This window comes from Sebastes fasciatus, chromosome 13 (assembly GCF_043250625.1).
Source record: "Sebastes fasciatus isolate fSebFas1 chromosome 13, fSebFas1.pri, whole genome shotgun sequence".
In the NCBI taxonomy this organism is placed as follows: domain Eukaryota; kingdom Metazoa; phylum Chordata; class Actinopteri; order Perciformes; family Sebastidae; genus Sebastes; species Sebastes fasciatus.
In genome coordinates this window covers 16,427,359-16,443,578 of record NC_133807.1, presented here as the reverse complement: position 1 = coordinate 16,443,578, position 16,220 = coordinate 16,427,359, and the positions used below count along the sequence as shown (strand labels likewise).

General features: G+C 41.4%; 1 protein-coding gene across 5 annotated transcripts in view; it reads right to left on the bottom strand.

The window, feature by feature from the left end:
• Nucleotides 1-16,220, bottom strand: part of LOC141780562 (shisa family member 6) — a 234,115-nt gene that overhangs the window by 201,375 nt on the left and 16,520 nt on the right. For all 5 annotated transcript variants that reach the window (XR_012596693.1, XM_074655835.1, XM_074655834.1 and 2 more), the window contains exons 4-5: nucleotides 13,993-14,088; nucleotides 13,499-13,567 (exon numbers count right to left, since the gene is read on the bottom strand). Coding sequence is in view for 4 of the 5 variants with exons in the window: in XM_074655835.1 (XP_074511936.1) it covers nucleotides 13,499-13,567; nucleotides 13,993-14,088 (165 nt within the window). In the remaining variant the exon portion in view is untranslated. The remainder of the gene's footprint in view (nucleotides 1-13,498; nucleotides 13,568-13,992; nucleotides 14,089-16,220) is intronic.

Below are 16,220 nucleotides of genomic sequence, written 5' to 3'. Positions count from 1 at the left end.
TATGATGCACCGCGAGCCACAGCCGCTCCTTTTCCTCCTCGCCTCCATCCCCCCCTCCACCCATGAAGGCTCCAATCGCCCGGAGCCACATCTGATCTGATAGGGCCACAGCTCTGCAGCATATTAAAGCTCACATCACGATGATAAGGCGGAGATGAAACGGCCGCATGTATCATTACTGATCCATAAAGACGTCTCTTTTCCATCTCGTTCAACACAACGTTTCAGAATTTATCTGAATTCATTAAAGAGTTGAGTTAATTGGCAGATCATATCAGTTGGATGTTGCCTCAAATGCGAATAAATAAATGTTAACCTTTTAGATAACCTGAAGTTCAGCTCCACATGACTGAGTAAAATGTATAAAATCTTCCCTGGACATTGGTCTAATACTGACTTGTGATATGAACATGTCAAACATTTTCAAACACATAAACGGGAATGGCAGCACTCCGAAAGCCCAAAACAACTCAATACTCTGGCCTCAGTTTACCATTTTATTTTTATAGGCTGATGTATTTTCTCAGAAAACACATGAGACACCACAGGAGTGGTGTCACCCTCTGATTCGGCAATCATCCACAGCTGTGTGGGTGAGGTGCTGACTTACAATGACTGATTAAAGTCACTAAACATCTATCAGTTGAAGCAGTACGAGTGCATTTTGTTGTTAAAATTAACACTGCAACATTAAAAGCTCTGTATGCAAACAAACCACAATTTGAAGCACAATCTTTGTCATGATTCAAACATTTCAGAAGTGAAAGTGCTTCATTGTATTCAGTATGTGTCAGATTCGCTGACCTGATTAGGAATTTTAGCTATTTGCCACTGCAAAGGCAGGCTATTCTTTTTTTCTTCCTTTTATTCTATTTTAACAGATGGCAACCAAAAATGGAGAGACCAAGGTTGTGTCCGAAATCATTCACTACTCCTACTCACTATCCAGGGAGTTCGAGTGCTGCAGGGATGATGCATTTTTGTGGTCTAACCAGGAAGTTAGCATCGCCCTGGTTCCCTCGACAAAAAGTCAATGGGATTTTTCCATTGGGTTTTGAATTATTCTAGAAAATAAGCTCTGTGGTAAACAAACGTTTATGATGCTTACATGTTTTGTTCAGAAAGATAATCTCCACAAATGAAAACCACTTTTATGATTTTTGAAGTGTGAATGCAAAAAAGTAAAAAGCTAACGTTACGCTATAAACAAACTACACCACGGTCGCATGAGCGTGAGTATACACAACAATGCTGTAAAGGCGGATGATGATGTTTAGTAGTCTCATTTAGCTACTTGTTAGCAACCTCCTTTTTTAAACATGCTTCAAAATTCTCAATTGGGGTATTAATTGATGTATTTTATATGGTACAACAAAATGTTAAAACCTCTTCAGCTTGTGTTAACAACAGACCTTATTTCAGACATCTAACTATAAACCCATTCACACCTTTTCACACCTTTTTTTATTGCTGGCTAGGAGAAGAATGCAGATACGGCCTCTAAACTTCTGCTGTCTGCAGTCATCCACCCATTCATTTTCTACATCTTTGGAACGCACCCAGAGGAAGCCCAGAAAGAACCCAGCTCTCGATCTAAAACCTTTTATACTGTGAGGCAAAAGAGTTGCTCTGTGGTACGCACTTATGATAATACCTAATGCTGATGGCGCTCTGCAAACCACATTACACCCAGTGATGAATGAGAGCAAAATGGGTAAATATTATAATGAACCATCATGCATTCCTGCAGGCACTCAGCTGGTGTCGACTCTTAATGAGCGCTGAAGAAAAGTGGCCACACTGCTTGTTGAAACATCTCTGATAGATGTTTCACATTATGGGAGAAAAAGGCCCCATTAGAATATCCAAACCTCACAATTCAGCCAGCTCCCCTTCACTATTTCTCCTTTCTTTCCTCCCATCCTCTCTTTTGCCACTCTGTCAGGCAGGGCAGTGCGTGCTGGGTGCTTTACCAAGACAACACACGAGGGACGTTGCTAATCAGAGGATCATTGCTCCCCACTCTCAGCTCTTACACCTTTGTCTCACTCCACAGATTTCCACAGTAGTAAGCCTGCAATCCCTGATCCTACTGTCGCAGCCTGGTGCTGTACGGATGCAGAATTTTTTATCGGTACAGGCGAGGGCTCTTTCACATCTGTGCTTTTTTTTTTAAAGAGCTACATTTATGAATGAAGCCTGGTGTGTGTGTGTGCGTAGGATGCATCACTGGAGCGATTGCAGGTCTGCCCAAAGGGTCACAGGAAACGGGTGGGCGGCGGCTCGCCTTCTCCCATTCACTGAAAAACATTCAGAGGCAGTGACTAACGAAGCATTTACAGGAGAAGACTCCCGCGCTGGCGTCAACCTGCAGATGAGTTGCAATTGTAATTTTCCTGATGCCATTTTACATACAATTACCAGCCATTTGTGCCTGGAGTGAGCGCTCGACGCCGCACGCAATTTGACACTCGAGCAGCAGCAGCAGCGCTGTGTGGAGAGGAGTGGGAGAGAGTGGGAGGTTTGATGTGGAACAAAAATCACATCTCTACCCGACTGGGCGCTGATTTGTTTGTACGGCAGTTTTCTGTCTCTCTGATGAGCTCATTGTGCATTTACCAAGTCCTTTGTGTGATGTGAGTGTATTCTGATTGTAGATGCATGAGCACTCCAGATTAGATCATTGTCCTTGTGTTCACGCTACAGTCAACAAAAGTCGCATTTTGCCAAATTGGGAGATAGGTGGTTTTCATCGGATGGCCATAATTTACAACACTAAATCCATTTTGTCACTTTCTAAAATTATCTATTGATCCTGGTCCCATTTTATAGTGTTTATTACAACACAAGTTATTTCCCTTTTTGCAGAGAAAATAATTCTGTCCACTTGACCCAGGCAGCGACGGCCAAGATGTCAAACTCGAGACTTCAAAACCGTATAATCCACAAACCAATGGGTGATGTCACCGTGACTACGTCCACTTCTTATATAAAGTCTATAGCTTGACCACCAAAATTTTTTGAAAAATCCATGACATACCTCAGGACACTTCACCCTGAAAATAAATCCCCTCACACCCCGACATATACTGTAAATACAGTTATGCAACTGAGAGTTGCAGTTGTAGAAATACTACAGTTGTAATACCACCTCTTTGTATGCAATTACAGTGTTGATCAGTGTTAATAGTGTTGGTGGAAAACGTACACATTCAGTACCACTCATTCGTATCCTCCAGCCTCTGCTACCTCTGCTGAAGACTCGCTAAGATGACAAACATTTTCTATTTTCTTTTCTCGGCTAGTAACCTTTTGCTCATATTTTTAGATGAAAAGCTTTCAGTGTGTATGTGTGAGTCGTCTGCCTTTAACTGAGTGCAAGTGTTCTGAAATTGAGCCCTCTTTGTTTTCCAAATGAGGACATTGTCCTTCACCACACAGCCATTAACACTCAGCCTCTTCTTGCCACTCTGAGGCTTTTTTCGTCCTTGGTTTGTCAGCGCTTTTTCTTGAATTATTCTATCCTTCTGGCAGCTTTCTGGTTTGAATGCAGTCCCTCCTCATTGTAAAGGGAGAATACTTCCCCCAATGATAAAACAAGGCTGCCTGCGGCCGGCCCTGCCTACTGTATCAGAGCTAATTCCTTGCATACCAATACGAGCTGCCCTCTTTCAAGTATTGGTATTCGGTTGTGGCGACTGTGCTGACAGAAGCATTTCCATGTCCAGCTCTGCCCTGTCCTTGCCCTCCACTCATAATAGATATTGACAGGTGCAGCGCAGATAACGCTAATCTGCATCCTAACAGGATTTCACATGTCATAGAGTGCTTTCTCATCGCCGCCGCGTTCAATTCACAACTTTGTTATGCTGCTAATAGCGTTTCATGGTGCCACAGCCCCACGGCCTTCAGAGGGGAGGATGGGAAAGTGGAGCCTGACTCGTTCACAGGTTTGCTTGTCTGAGCTGAGCAGGTGAACTCATGCTTATTGGACATACATATCATTAAAAAAATCTTTAGATTTTCAGGCTGTTCTCATACACTAGTTTGTATATATAAGATATTATATGAACCGTTGTGTGTGTATATGAGGATACGCTGAGATTTTACATATCAAGATCAATTTACAGTTTGGGTTTGGAGACTACAAATGTGTAACAAAAAGTCTCTTTTACAAACTGGGGGCGTTGAGTTTAGAAAATGATGTGGATTCACCAAGACTCAGATTATTAGGTGCAAATACAAGGCTTTCATCCAGGAAATCGCTGTTCATGTCCTGTGCATCACATTGCAACCAGCTGTTCATTTGTGTCCCCTTTTCACAACGTTTTAAGACCAACCATGTAGTTCTTTCCTAAACCTAACTATAGTGGTTTTGTTGCCTAATCCTAAAGTGACACCAAGTGTAACTACAGTGGTTTTAATGCCAAAAAGGGCATAACACCAAGGCCAAGGGGCGGTATGTGACGAGTTGGGATGATAACATGTTAGACCTCCGCACACACCTGCACACCTGCTTTTTGTGCAATATAAATAAATCTGCATTGCTTTGCCTTTTAATTTTTAGTTTTTTTTTACATTGTGTCAGAGAGATGTTGGTTCAATAAGGAATACAATGCAATTTAATGTAACATCAACCAAATAAATGCTTCAAGATCTGAAGATGAAGATGTTAATACACACATATTTTAAAAAAGATATTCCACTTTTAGTCCAGAGTCAGATCATATTTACCTACTAACCCTGATATCACAGGAATATTCAAATATATTCTGAAGTTCCTGACACCAATATATACAGATACTATAGCCTTGATATGAAAAATGGAAGAAGGACGATATATATTTCCAATTTGAGATAAAGAATGTTTGGAGAAGGTAAGTGGCGCTTTAATATGAGATAGTGCAGGTTGACGTTCCATCCGGTCAGCTCTTCAGATGTGATTTCAGTGTACAAACATGCACTACATAATGCATGAGGAGGGGACGTGTTAGAGGCTATCTGTGCGTGTGTGTGAGAGGACGCGATGTATGAATCTCAGTATTCAGTAGGAAGGCTTGTGGGATTCTCAGAGTGTGAGTTCCATCCAACCAACCTAATCAGGTTCATTAGCCTCCTATTTAATGGACAGCAGAGATAAGGAGAGGAATCAATTCATATTGTGCATTTGGCGGCGGCAGATCTGTGCACCGTGAGAGGACCGTCTCCCCGCTGCTCCGAATCACGCTCATTGAGAAAGAAGCGGAAATTACCACTCCGGCGAACGCTGTGCTGACTTAAAATGACCTGATAAAGACCAATCAGAGACTCGATGCTGCCTGGAAACTGCCCGGCGACAGAATGAAGGTTTTGAGTTTCCTGGATTTTCACACAACGAAGGTTCACATATTAGGTTAAACTTCTTACTTAGACTCAAAACAAATATTGTATGTTTAACTTCTAGGATGCATGGAGCATAAATTATATCACTGGAGCTGTACACAATGATGGGAGAGCAGCGAAGTCTCTGACTCGAGGAGTTTATGGCAAACCATCTTTAAAAAAGATGAACGATCCTGATTTGTGCCTCTGAATGGAATTACATACAGGTAAGGAATGACAATCTGATCTCATGGGAAGGCGTATAAATAGCACAACCTTTTAAGGCCACTCCCTGTGTCATGATAATGCATTTTAGGCTTTTCGCGTTTCATTTGCAGTCAGTACCGACGACATGGCGTGAAATGACACACCAAAAGCAAGAATGGCATTGTTTTTGGATGCAAAGTGACCGGGCTGGGAATGAAGACCTAATCCATCACTGTTTAATTTCCTGACCAAACTTATTTAGGTTTGTTGAAGCTCTTTGCATCCTGTTTGTCTCAGTTCTTATATCCCTCTAAATACTTTTTTTAATTTTGTCTCTGAATATATGAATATCAACGTTCAGTGGAAATACAGTGTGATTATACGTACATATAGTTTCAGGATTTTACAAACTTGTGTTGAAATCCAAAAGTAATTAAGACATTTCTAAGTAAGAAATGCCAAAATTAACATTAGAACAGTTAAGAACAATGACCATTGTCTAAATTGTTTTGGTAGTTTGCAGTATTTTGAGAAACTTTTAGTAAAAATATTCTTTTTCATGTAAGATTTTGCTTCATTAGTAAGCCATGCATCAACACAACCTTCTGACTTTTGATTATTCTTGATCCAAACTTGATTGATTCACCTGCAATTGATTTAGGCTTTTAGTTATTTCATTTCTCAAACCAACACTTGAATGCAGCAAACGGATGCATTTATTCATTAAGTGTTTGTCAGGGGAAACTTAATTCACTGTTTGTTTCTGGCTAAATGTGGGCGAGGTGGGGGTGATGCTGCTAACCCAGGAGCAACTTTCGCTCAGAGACAAATGTATTTAATGGCTTCTTCTGTTAAAACTGGAATTTCTATGAAACTGTAATTCCACGGTTGCCCAAAAACTTTATGCAAATACACCAATTAGTGTTTGGAATAAATATACATTCATTTTTGAGCAGTGGCTCAAAAAGTGCCAAAAGTGTTTTCATTTAACCTCGTTGCGACTGTCCCTTTAATCTCACCGAACGTATCCCTCCTCTGCTGTATCGCCCCGACAGCTTCAGTCCCTCCTGCTGTTTTTCAACCTCTGTGGAGAGAGAAAAAACTTCTACTGTAGTTACATCTGAGAGTTGAGAGTCTTGTCGTTTGGTCAAAATGCCCCGCTTTACAAGATTCGTGTACGTCTGGGATCATATCTGGCCCAGCGTGGGCCGCCACGAGCTTCCACCCGTCACACAAATCACTAGGATGAAAAGTTCACAGCTCGGCGACAGGAAGCTGAGGGGGTAAAGCTTTCGCTGCTGTTTCGCTCCGTCTGATGCCTTGTCTTTGAGTCTCAGCCCTGTGGATGCTTTGATCGTCACAAAACACAAAGCTGCACCCCGTTTCTGACATTTTCTTTGGTGTTTTGTGTTGTGCTGTTTATGGAGGTGGCCAGCTGTGAGGTGAGCTGTAACGGTTCCGCGCAGCTAAATGTGTGGAAGATGAGACCTGCTCAAAAAAAGTTTGATAACCACTGAATTGATGTAATGTGTTTAGTTAGTTTGGAGGAGAACGAGGTGCAGATGTTTCCGTCTTTTATTTGCTGCAGTCACAGTCCAGTCATGATTGATTTAAATCGAGCAAAAAAGCAGAAATCTCACAATGGTAAATGATATAACACATTTTCCACCTTAACAGACAATCATTTACCCATTCACACACATCGATGGCATCAGAGCTGCCGTGCAACGAGCTGGCTCGTCCATCGGGAGCATTAGGATTCAAGACACGTGGACAGGAGGAGCCGGGGATTGAACCTCCGACCCAGAGATTAGTGGGCGACTCTCTCTCTACCTCCTGAGCCACAGACAAAGACTAAGACTAAAACACCAATTTGAGCAAGACAATGAAAGCTGCATGGAGCTGTACCAAAAATCAGGTACTAAAAATAATCAGCTCAAATTATAAAGAGGAGCTGCAACAGGAAAGAGAATCCACTCCACCCACAACTGAGATCCAGATGGTTCTGCGTCCACACACACACACACACCGATAGACTGAAACTTTATCAGCAGTAAGCGAGCACTCTATCCAGAAAAGGCTCGACTCACCACCGTTCGATCTCTTTGAATCAATATAAAGCGTCATAGTCAGGTTGGTAAACATGAGTGTGCAGTGTGCCGATGATGTCACATTACATGATTTATTGATCGATTTCTCAAATTCAAAGTTTTCAATTACCGCCTGCCCGAGCTCAGAGTCCACTAACGGCAGCTCTAAAGACGGAGGCGTATAAGGACACGGTAATGGAGGCAAACTGGGGAAGTGATACCCATGCTTGGCATGCTGTGTCTCCCCTCCATTTGCACTCCCGCTCAGCACCACAGCTATGCTCAGACACACTGTAGGCCTGCAGGGATTACAGCACGGGGAGGTGGGAGTACTGCAGCAGTGCGTCCCAATAAGACAAGGTCACCTTAAGTGGATTGGGATGAGGGGGGAAAGCAATTCCCTCAGGACGGAAACAGGGAGCAACTCGTGAAAAAGTAATTAAGCAGGATGCACATCAGTGGATGCTACAGGCGGAGAAGGCAAGGAGAGAGGTGAACAAGCCCCGAGGACGAGGGGGATGTTTGTACACAACATATCAGGGAGGTAAACGCACACGACGGGATCGTTTAACCTCGGACAGCTTTTGAGTATGCGGTGTTTTTAAAAATGTGAAAATGATCTGTCATTTTTTTTGTTCTGTTTTGCAAAACAACTAAATATTAAGACATTATCTGGTATCACCTTCTCAAATGTGAGCTTTTCACTGCTTTATGTAATTGTAAACTGAATACCTCTTTGGGTTTTAGACAACAATTTCTAATTTTAAGAATGCAAACACACACATCCACGCACACACGCACACACCTCTCAGAGGTAAATCAGTGTTGTTGTTTTTTACAAATGCTTTATTTATCTCTAAATAAAGCATTTGTAAATAAAGGATGGCATATTGTGAGACCTGTTGATCCAAAAAAGGCAACTGGAGAATGTCACCTTGCAAACTGATCTCATGGGAAGGCGTATCAAATAAATAGCACGCCACTTTTAAGGACATTCCGCCTGTCATGATAATGCATTTTAGGGTTTTCGCATGCCATTTAACGTCACGTTGTTACTGTGAAACGGTCACGGTTTTGTTTAGGCAACAACACACTTAGTTAGGTTTAGGAAAAACATCATGGTTGGGCTTAAAATAAGCATATAAACTAAGTAAAATACGTGCGTAAACAATGTAACAGAGGTACAGAAAACACATCACTAACGTACACTTGGCATCTCTTTAGGATTAGAGAACAAAACCACTATAGTTTAGGTTTAGGAAAAAACTACATGTTTGGGCTTAAAACATTGTGAAAAGGGGACACAAATGAGCAGCCAATTGTAACGTTACATACTGGACATGAACAGTCTCCTGGATGAAAGCCTTGTGTTTGTTTGACCCATCCACTCCCCTAAGTGTGTGTCTCTTTCGCTCTTTAAACTACGTCACCACATTCCCGGCGCACTTTCTTGGAGCGTTTACTGTTGCCGCGGATGGGTTTACATTAAAGTTAATGGAAAGCCCGGTGTGTTTTATACCGGTGCTAAAGGTTTCCTTGTGCAGCGACACCCAACCCCGACGGCCGTGACATAGCCTTGGTACGCCCTGGGAATGAGAACGGACTGGTAATACATGCTTTTATCACAATTTCTTGACTATATATTCCTTTCAAAGATCAATTGAGTGTTTCCTGATCTGCCACCTTTACGGACAGGGTTTGGTTCTGTTTTGGCAACTACAACCTCTTGGTTAAACTTAGGGAAATATCTTGGTCACGGGTAAAAGATGCAGAACTTGCAGGGGAATCAGGAGGCAGATATGAATCTTAAATATAAAGCATCTTTTGATCATTCAGGTTTTAGGAGTCTCATTGTGTTTGAACATCTCCAGTGAGAAGCCGCTTGCCTTCCATCAGAGTAAACTCGCTGTGGTGCAGAGCTGTTAAACGGCCGCATCACTACAGACAATCCATCACAGGGAATAGAGACAGACAGACATGGAACCAGTGAAAGCACCACTCTCAGCCATGGCAGTGGCCTCACACAGTCCACCACAGGAGCAGGTAGACCAGCGGTGTCTGTGTGGATCCACTGTGTTATATCAGGGCTGCATGAATATTAATGACAGCATTACTTGGAGCTTTGTTTAGCAGCTTGTTAGCTCTGACGTACATTCAAATCGGTACTGTTTGTACTGTTCCTTTTTCGCTACGACGCTCCCACGCAAACAATGAAATGTTACAAACACAGTTGAGTTTGAGGTCGTAGCCGTTTATGCTCACACGGGCTCCGTCTTAGAAAACAGTGGAATTATTGAAAATTGTTTTGCTTTTCTAAAGCGCCGAGGCTTTGAAATGCAAATAAGAGCAGCCAGAGCAGGCTGCTACTCAAAGCTTTTAATGTAAGTACATTAAAATACACTTTTACATATTCATGTCATGAATTCAAATATTTAATCAACATATATCAGCAGTAAAAGGAACTCCTGAACCAAATAAAAGTGCTGATTATTAAGAGTGTAGTTTGGTTTTGCTGTTGGGTGGAAAAAAAAAATCACATCTTCAGTTTTGGGGATTCTTTTTTTTTGGTTTGTTTCTGAGCAGTTCAAGAAGAAAGAAAAGGGGAAGAAAGACAAAAAGGAAATCAGGGAGGACAAGAGGGATAAAAGATGAAAAGAAGGAAAAATAGAAGAGATGTACAAATGCATAGATGAAATAAGGAAAGTAAGGGAGAAAAAAGAAGGGAAGGTAAAAGGAAAGAAGGAACCCTGCAAGGCATTGAGGAAGGGGGGAAGGAAGAAGGGATGAAGCAAAGAAAGGAGATAAGGGAGGAAAGAAAGGAGGGGAAGAAACAAAAGAACGAAGGAGGGGTGAAAAAAAGGAAAATTAAAAAAGACTGAAGCAAAAAAGATGGGAATATAAGAAATAATCAGATAAATGTAGGGAAGTGAAAAGTACAAATATTTAAAAAGAAAGAAGGAAGGACAAAAGAACATAAGAAAAGAAGTGAGAGGGAAAAGAAATAAATAAAGAAGTAAAAACGGAATAAAGTGTGTAAAAAAGTACAATATTTCCCTTAAAATCAAAATACTCAAGCAAAGTACATGTATTCAAGTACTTTACTGTTAACCATTTCCCAGCTCTTCACGTGAAGCAGAGAGATGAACCCGAGGGCAGGTGAGTCAGATGAAATGTGCAGATATGTTATAGCTGTAGATGTTATCTACTGGAGAAATGAGATATGAGGTGTCTGTGCAGCGGCGTTGGATGCATTCAGCGGTGACATGGTGCACATCTGTCAGTCTGCTTCCCCCTAACAGGAGGTGTGTGTGTGTGTTGGGGCGGGGGGGTAGAGATCCTGCCGACAGCCAGCTGTTAAACTAAGACGTGTACGACGGAGGCTGACAGGACCTCCGCTTTGAAGTGACAGCTACCGCCATCAGGCCGCTAAAGCGTGTCACCTAATAGGTGCATCGAGAGGGTGACGGGTACAGTCAGGAGCGGGTCGCTGCCTCAGGCGCCTTTTTAAAATATTATCTTTTGGTTGAAGCTGTTTAAACACCCATTTAGTCCCCGACAAAGACGTGTTATAACCCAAATCTCTCCAACGCCAAGTGAAATAATACCAGAGAGATTTATCCTGCAGCTCATGGGAGCAGACGTGCTGTTCTCTTGCTGCTTTTTTACAAATCATATATTAAGTTTGTTTAATTCTTTAAAGATTAATCCGGCAAGTACAAGAGTTTATGTGTTTTTTTTCACTTTAAATGTTTTGCACAGAGGAATAAAATAAGCCTTCTTCAGTGTGTGATGGTTATTTAGCTCCAGGTTGAGTCATATTAACATGTCACCAACAGTGAATGTCAGTCAATTCCTCACCACCAGCAGCAGAGCGGATATTTTTAGGAGGATAGGTGTCCTTGGATTTGCCTCATAAAAGTCTCACAGGGACACTTAACGACTATAAATCTTGAAAAACATAGAATACTTTATACGTTCTACATTGTTTTGTCTTTTACTGGTTATAACCTTTCCAACACATTGGACAATAGTAACAGAGATGCTGTTGAATATATTTATGTTTCTTAGTGTCTAAATATTGCAATTTCCTCCAAATTTAACCAGATTTTTAATCAAGAAGTCTTCTGAAAATGATCAATGGAGAACACACTTTGCTCTTGAGGTGGATGTGTATTATAGTGCAGAGGCTTCGGAGATACATCGACCACAATAACTGTGTTTGGTCAGTCCGAGCTGTTTGTGTTAATAGTTGATAGTTAAAACAACATGGAGCCGGTTGGAGAAAAGCTTTTCCTTTTCAGTAACACCATATATATTTTGTGATCTAGCAAACCCATTTCCACTGCAAGACTTCTACTCGCAGCGACCGTCGCTCTAAATCACCAAGACACTAAAATAAAGCTGTCAGGTTACAATCATCGGTTCAATAAAATACACCTCTTGAGGAGAAACACCCTTTGGCACTGCATTCTGGGTATTTATGTCACTCACAGCAGCAACAGTACGTTAACTTGTGTGGAAGAAACTAGAGGTTTCAAAATAAAGGACCTGATCTGAAACAGACCCATGGAAAACCGACACAAAACTGACGAGCATCAATTAATTCAACATCAACATGAAATTCATACTGTGATTGATGATTTCTGCAGAGCAAATCCACCATAAATGAATAAATAATGGCATGGTTGCTCCCAATCAGAGCTAAATGCGTGTTTAAATCAAACGTTCACTTACCTTGCAGACACCTAAGAAGTGTATATCAGCTGTTAAGACTCACACTGTCAATGACCGCAGCCATGATGCAGATTTTTGCAATTGCTAAAACGCAAGTTCTGAAACTAGGGCCCTCTTTGTTGAAACTCTACATGCAAAAACCCAAAACGTACACAAAATATCATCATTCAAAGCTATATAAACTCTTCTAAAATGGTATTTTTGCATCACAACTTTACACACAAAGCCCAAATAAATGTCTCTTCCCACATGCCACACTATTATCTAGTCTCATCGAGTCTTTTGGCAATTTCATTTGTAGCATGCTGTAAAATATAGACTATGAATACAAATGGAATGGGTTTATTCTCAGGACTCATAACAGTATCAGGCACAATTACTTTAACTGAAGATGACATGAACGTACAGTAGTTACTGTATTGCAACAAAATATTGCAAACACAGTCCTCTAACTCTCTCTCCATTGTTGTGCACACCAAAGAGCAAACCTGCATCCTGTTTATAGTGTTCAATCTCTGATTTCTAAGTGATCCGATTGGTGTTTTCACAGGTGCATTCTGGGTGCAGGTGATTGATAATTGAGTGTGGTATTTCAATGGCAGTGTTTAGCAAAACAAACACACACAGGCTTTTAGTTTTGAACGATGTCTCTAATGTAGATAACCGTGTGTAGTAATGTGTTTTTAGAATTTCAAACTTAGTGTAAAGCAGACAATGTGCGTATGGCTCAGTGGTTTCAATAATTATGCCGCAAGTAGTTTGTGTGTCTTGGCAATTGCAAAAAAAACTGTAATATCTGACACCCTCACCTGTCCGTAAAAGCCATAAATGAACTGTATGGCCATCATGTTTATTGAAACCTGCCAACAAACAACCACCAGTGGAAATATTTTGGCTCACAAAACCACCAACAGGAAAAATAAATAAAATATTACGACTCTGGCACTCTGCAACCCAATGACTGCTCTGTGATTATCAGCCAAGGGCACTCGACTGGTCCGTCTGTGTGTGTGAAGTGTGAGTGACTTTTCTTATCAGGTGCGAGCAGAGAGCCGGTTGTGTGTGGCTTTTTCTCTGGCAGAGAGCGGAACATTTGGAGAACGTACCGTAGGAGAGGGGGATGTCCAGATCGCCCTGCCAGGACATCTGCCCCGATTCGTCTATGGATTGCTGCGCTGTAAAAACACAACAACAACGGGGCTCTTGTTTACAGCTCGTTCTCACTCCAAACACTGCTCCGGATTCATTAAAACTCCAAAGGAACACAATAGCGGGGAAATCTACTACCGTGCCATGCTGCGTTCGCGCTGGCGGAAGTGTTACTTTGTCATTGGAAGTGTGGATTTAATCACAGATAATAAATGTGTGTGTGTGTGTGGACTTAGCAAGATGTCACTTCCAGCCATTATGTGTCGTAATGTCCAACTTCCACTGAGCTGAACAAAAGTCACAGTCACATTTTTTTTTTTACTACATTTATTTGGCAGAAAGAGAATGACAGCATGACACAGGAGCTTTGTGAGTGACATGATTATTATTCTGATCTTTGGTTTTTCAGAATATTGTGAAGTGAAAAACACATAATGAGGATGGACTTTACCTTTCAAGTGGCCACGTCCCAGTGTCACAAACCCAGAGGAGATGAAGTTGTGCATGTCTTGGCCTCCGCTGCGCAGGTTTTCTTTCCCATAGTGTCCTGGTGAGACAAACAATTTTGGAAAATTAATAATTCAGCTAAATATCTGAGGGCAGTAGGTGTTCTCGTTTACTGTTAGAAGTTAACTACGACTCCCAAGGTGCATTTCAGCACATCAGACACATCCAGTCACCGAGTTTTATTCTATGACGTGCCGCTAACCGCTGGTCAAAAAATTTACAATACAACACAATCTTAAATTAATCGCTTTTGGATTCTGGGTCAATTTTGGACGAATTCAATATTACCATGTTTTGTTAACAAAATTAAACAACAAAACGTTTAGAATCGGCCGATGCCACTGATTTATGACTGGCGTCCTCTCCATGGCAATGGTGGCTGGGTACTGTAGTATTTAGACCCGTCGGTCTTGTCAAAATGATTGACAAAACGGGATTACTCACGAACGAAGTTGAGATAATTAAAAAAAATGACCATAACATAAGCCAGACAAGTCAGACAGTTTGCTCTTGGTCAACAGCATAAAGTTAAACTCAATAACGACAACTTGTTCTCCTGAAAATTACGTTCCCATACAACAAAAGCGTTTTTGAGGAAACACATTTTCTTGTGGATTACATTTGTTTTTAACATATCACAAATATGTTTAATGAAAGTTTGCGTATAGGGAGGAGGTTGGGGTGGATGGTTGGGTCAAACACAAACACACAAACATGGGACTTGTTTGTGTCCTGTGTGAAACCCAAAGTAATGTACTTATTTTAACACACATAAGTGGTTACAGATAATGGATGTTCTTGTTGAGAATGCAGTTTTGAAATGGCACAAGCACCACAAGAGGTTTCAACACTATAACGTTGATATACACGTATGTAGAAATATTGATATGAAACATATTTTTGGTTCAGAAATGTCAAGATTCAACGTATCCATGGTTTGCAGAAACGTACAAAGGCAACATTGGCAACTGGGTTGTGTAAAGATGGATTAATAGTATGTCGCAACCATGAGCGAATCCACTGATGGTGGCCGTTCCATTGAAATTAATTCACAGCAAGATTTCACCATTTTAAATTCTGGTCTGACTGTATCCGCACTCAATTACCCAGTCATAGCTGCCATTTTATAAGAGTAGCCATAGATGACAAGAATACTAAACAGGGCTAAAATGGCACAACTGACAACACTGACTCTCGGGTGGGATCATCAGCTCGTCAATATGTATTGCTTGAGGATGCCAGAGATGCAATCTGCAGGTTTTAGGGCTTTTCATATCACCCATTAATACACTCTTCTTTCTCCACAGTAGGTTAATTATTACATTTAATTGAAACAATAAAAGTGCTTTTGGCTCCTCGGAGGTCTGGGATACACTTGATCCTAGAAAGGATTTAAGACCGCTTCTTTGAGGATTGCCAGCACACCTCAGGTATACCCCCATTTGGATTTCCCTTGTGTTAAAAGACCACTCCATAATGCAATTTGTACCACATCACTGTTAACTCCGCTCCGGACCAGTGCTGTAATTGAGAGTGCGGCCTGAACACAAAGCAGCGAGACACGGTGCCTGCTAGCACCCTGATAGCTTCCGATTGTCCTGTCAATCACAGACAAGTCTTAAGAAAAAATACAAGAATGTAGTGTCGACGAAAACAGCAAAAAGAACAAAAAAAACAACCAACAAAAAGATGGTTTATCAACCTCTCCTCTCTCTCTTTCTCTGTCAGTCCCTCTCTACATGAACTGGTGAACAGTTAAATGCCTCTTTCTCCAAGGAACCTCAAAGTCAATAACATCAGTCAGACCTTTGGGCCTCGGGAAGCCAATATCGAACAGCATTTCAAATTATCATAATGAGAAGGAACACCTGGGACCGTTCGGCCTGCTCTTCATCACAACGAAGTGTGGCACTCAGGCCTCAGCACCACAGCTTGTTTCTTTTTATCAAACCCAGAGGATGACTATAAGCTGATTACTGACGCACTCTCTGTTAATATGGGACCTTCGAAGAAATCGGTAAATATGAGAAGAAAGGAATAAATATATTTCCCTGCATCTAGTGATTTTCAACAGCGCAGTGTTGTGTCTATGTCGATGATACAGTAGAGTATATCTGTGTGATGTCTCCCTGGGTGAAATGCTGATGTTTCATAACCTCCGTATGCTCCAAG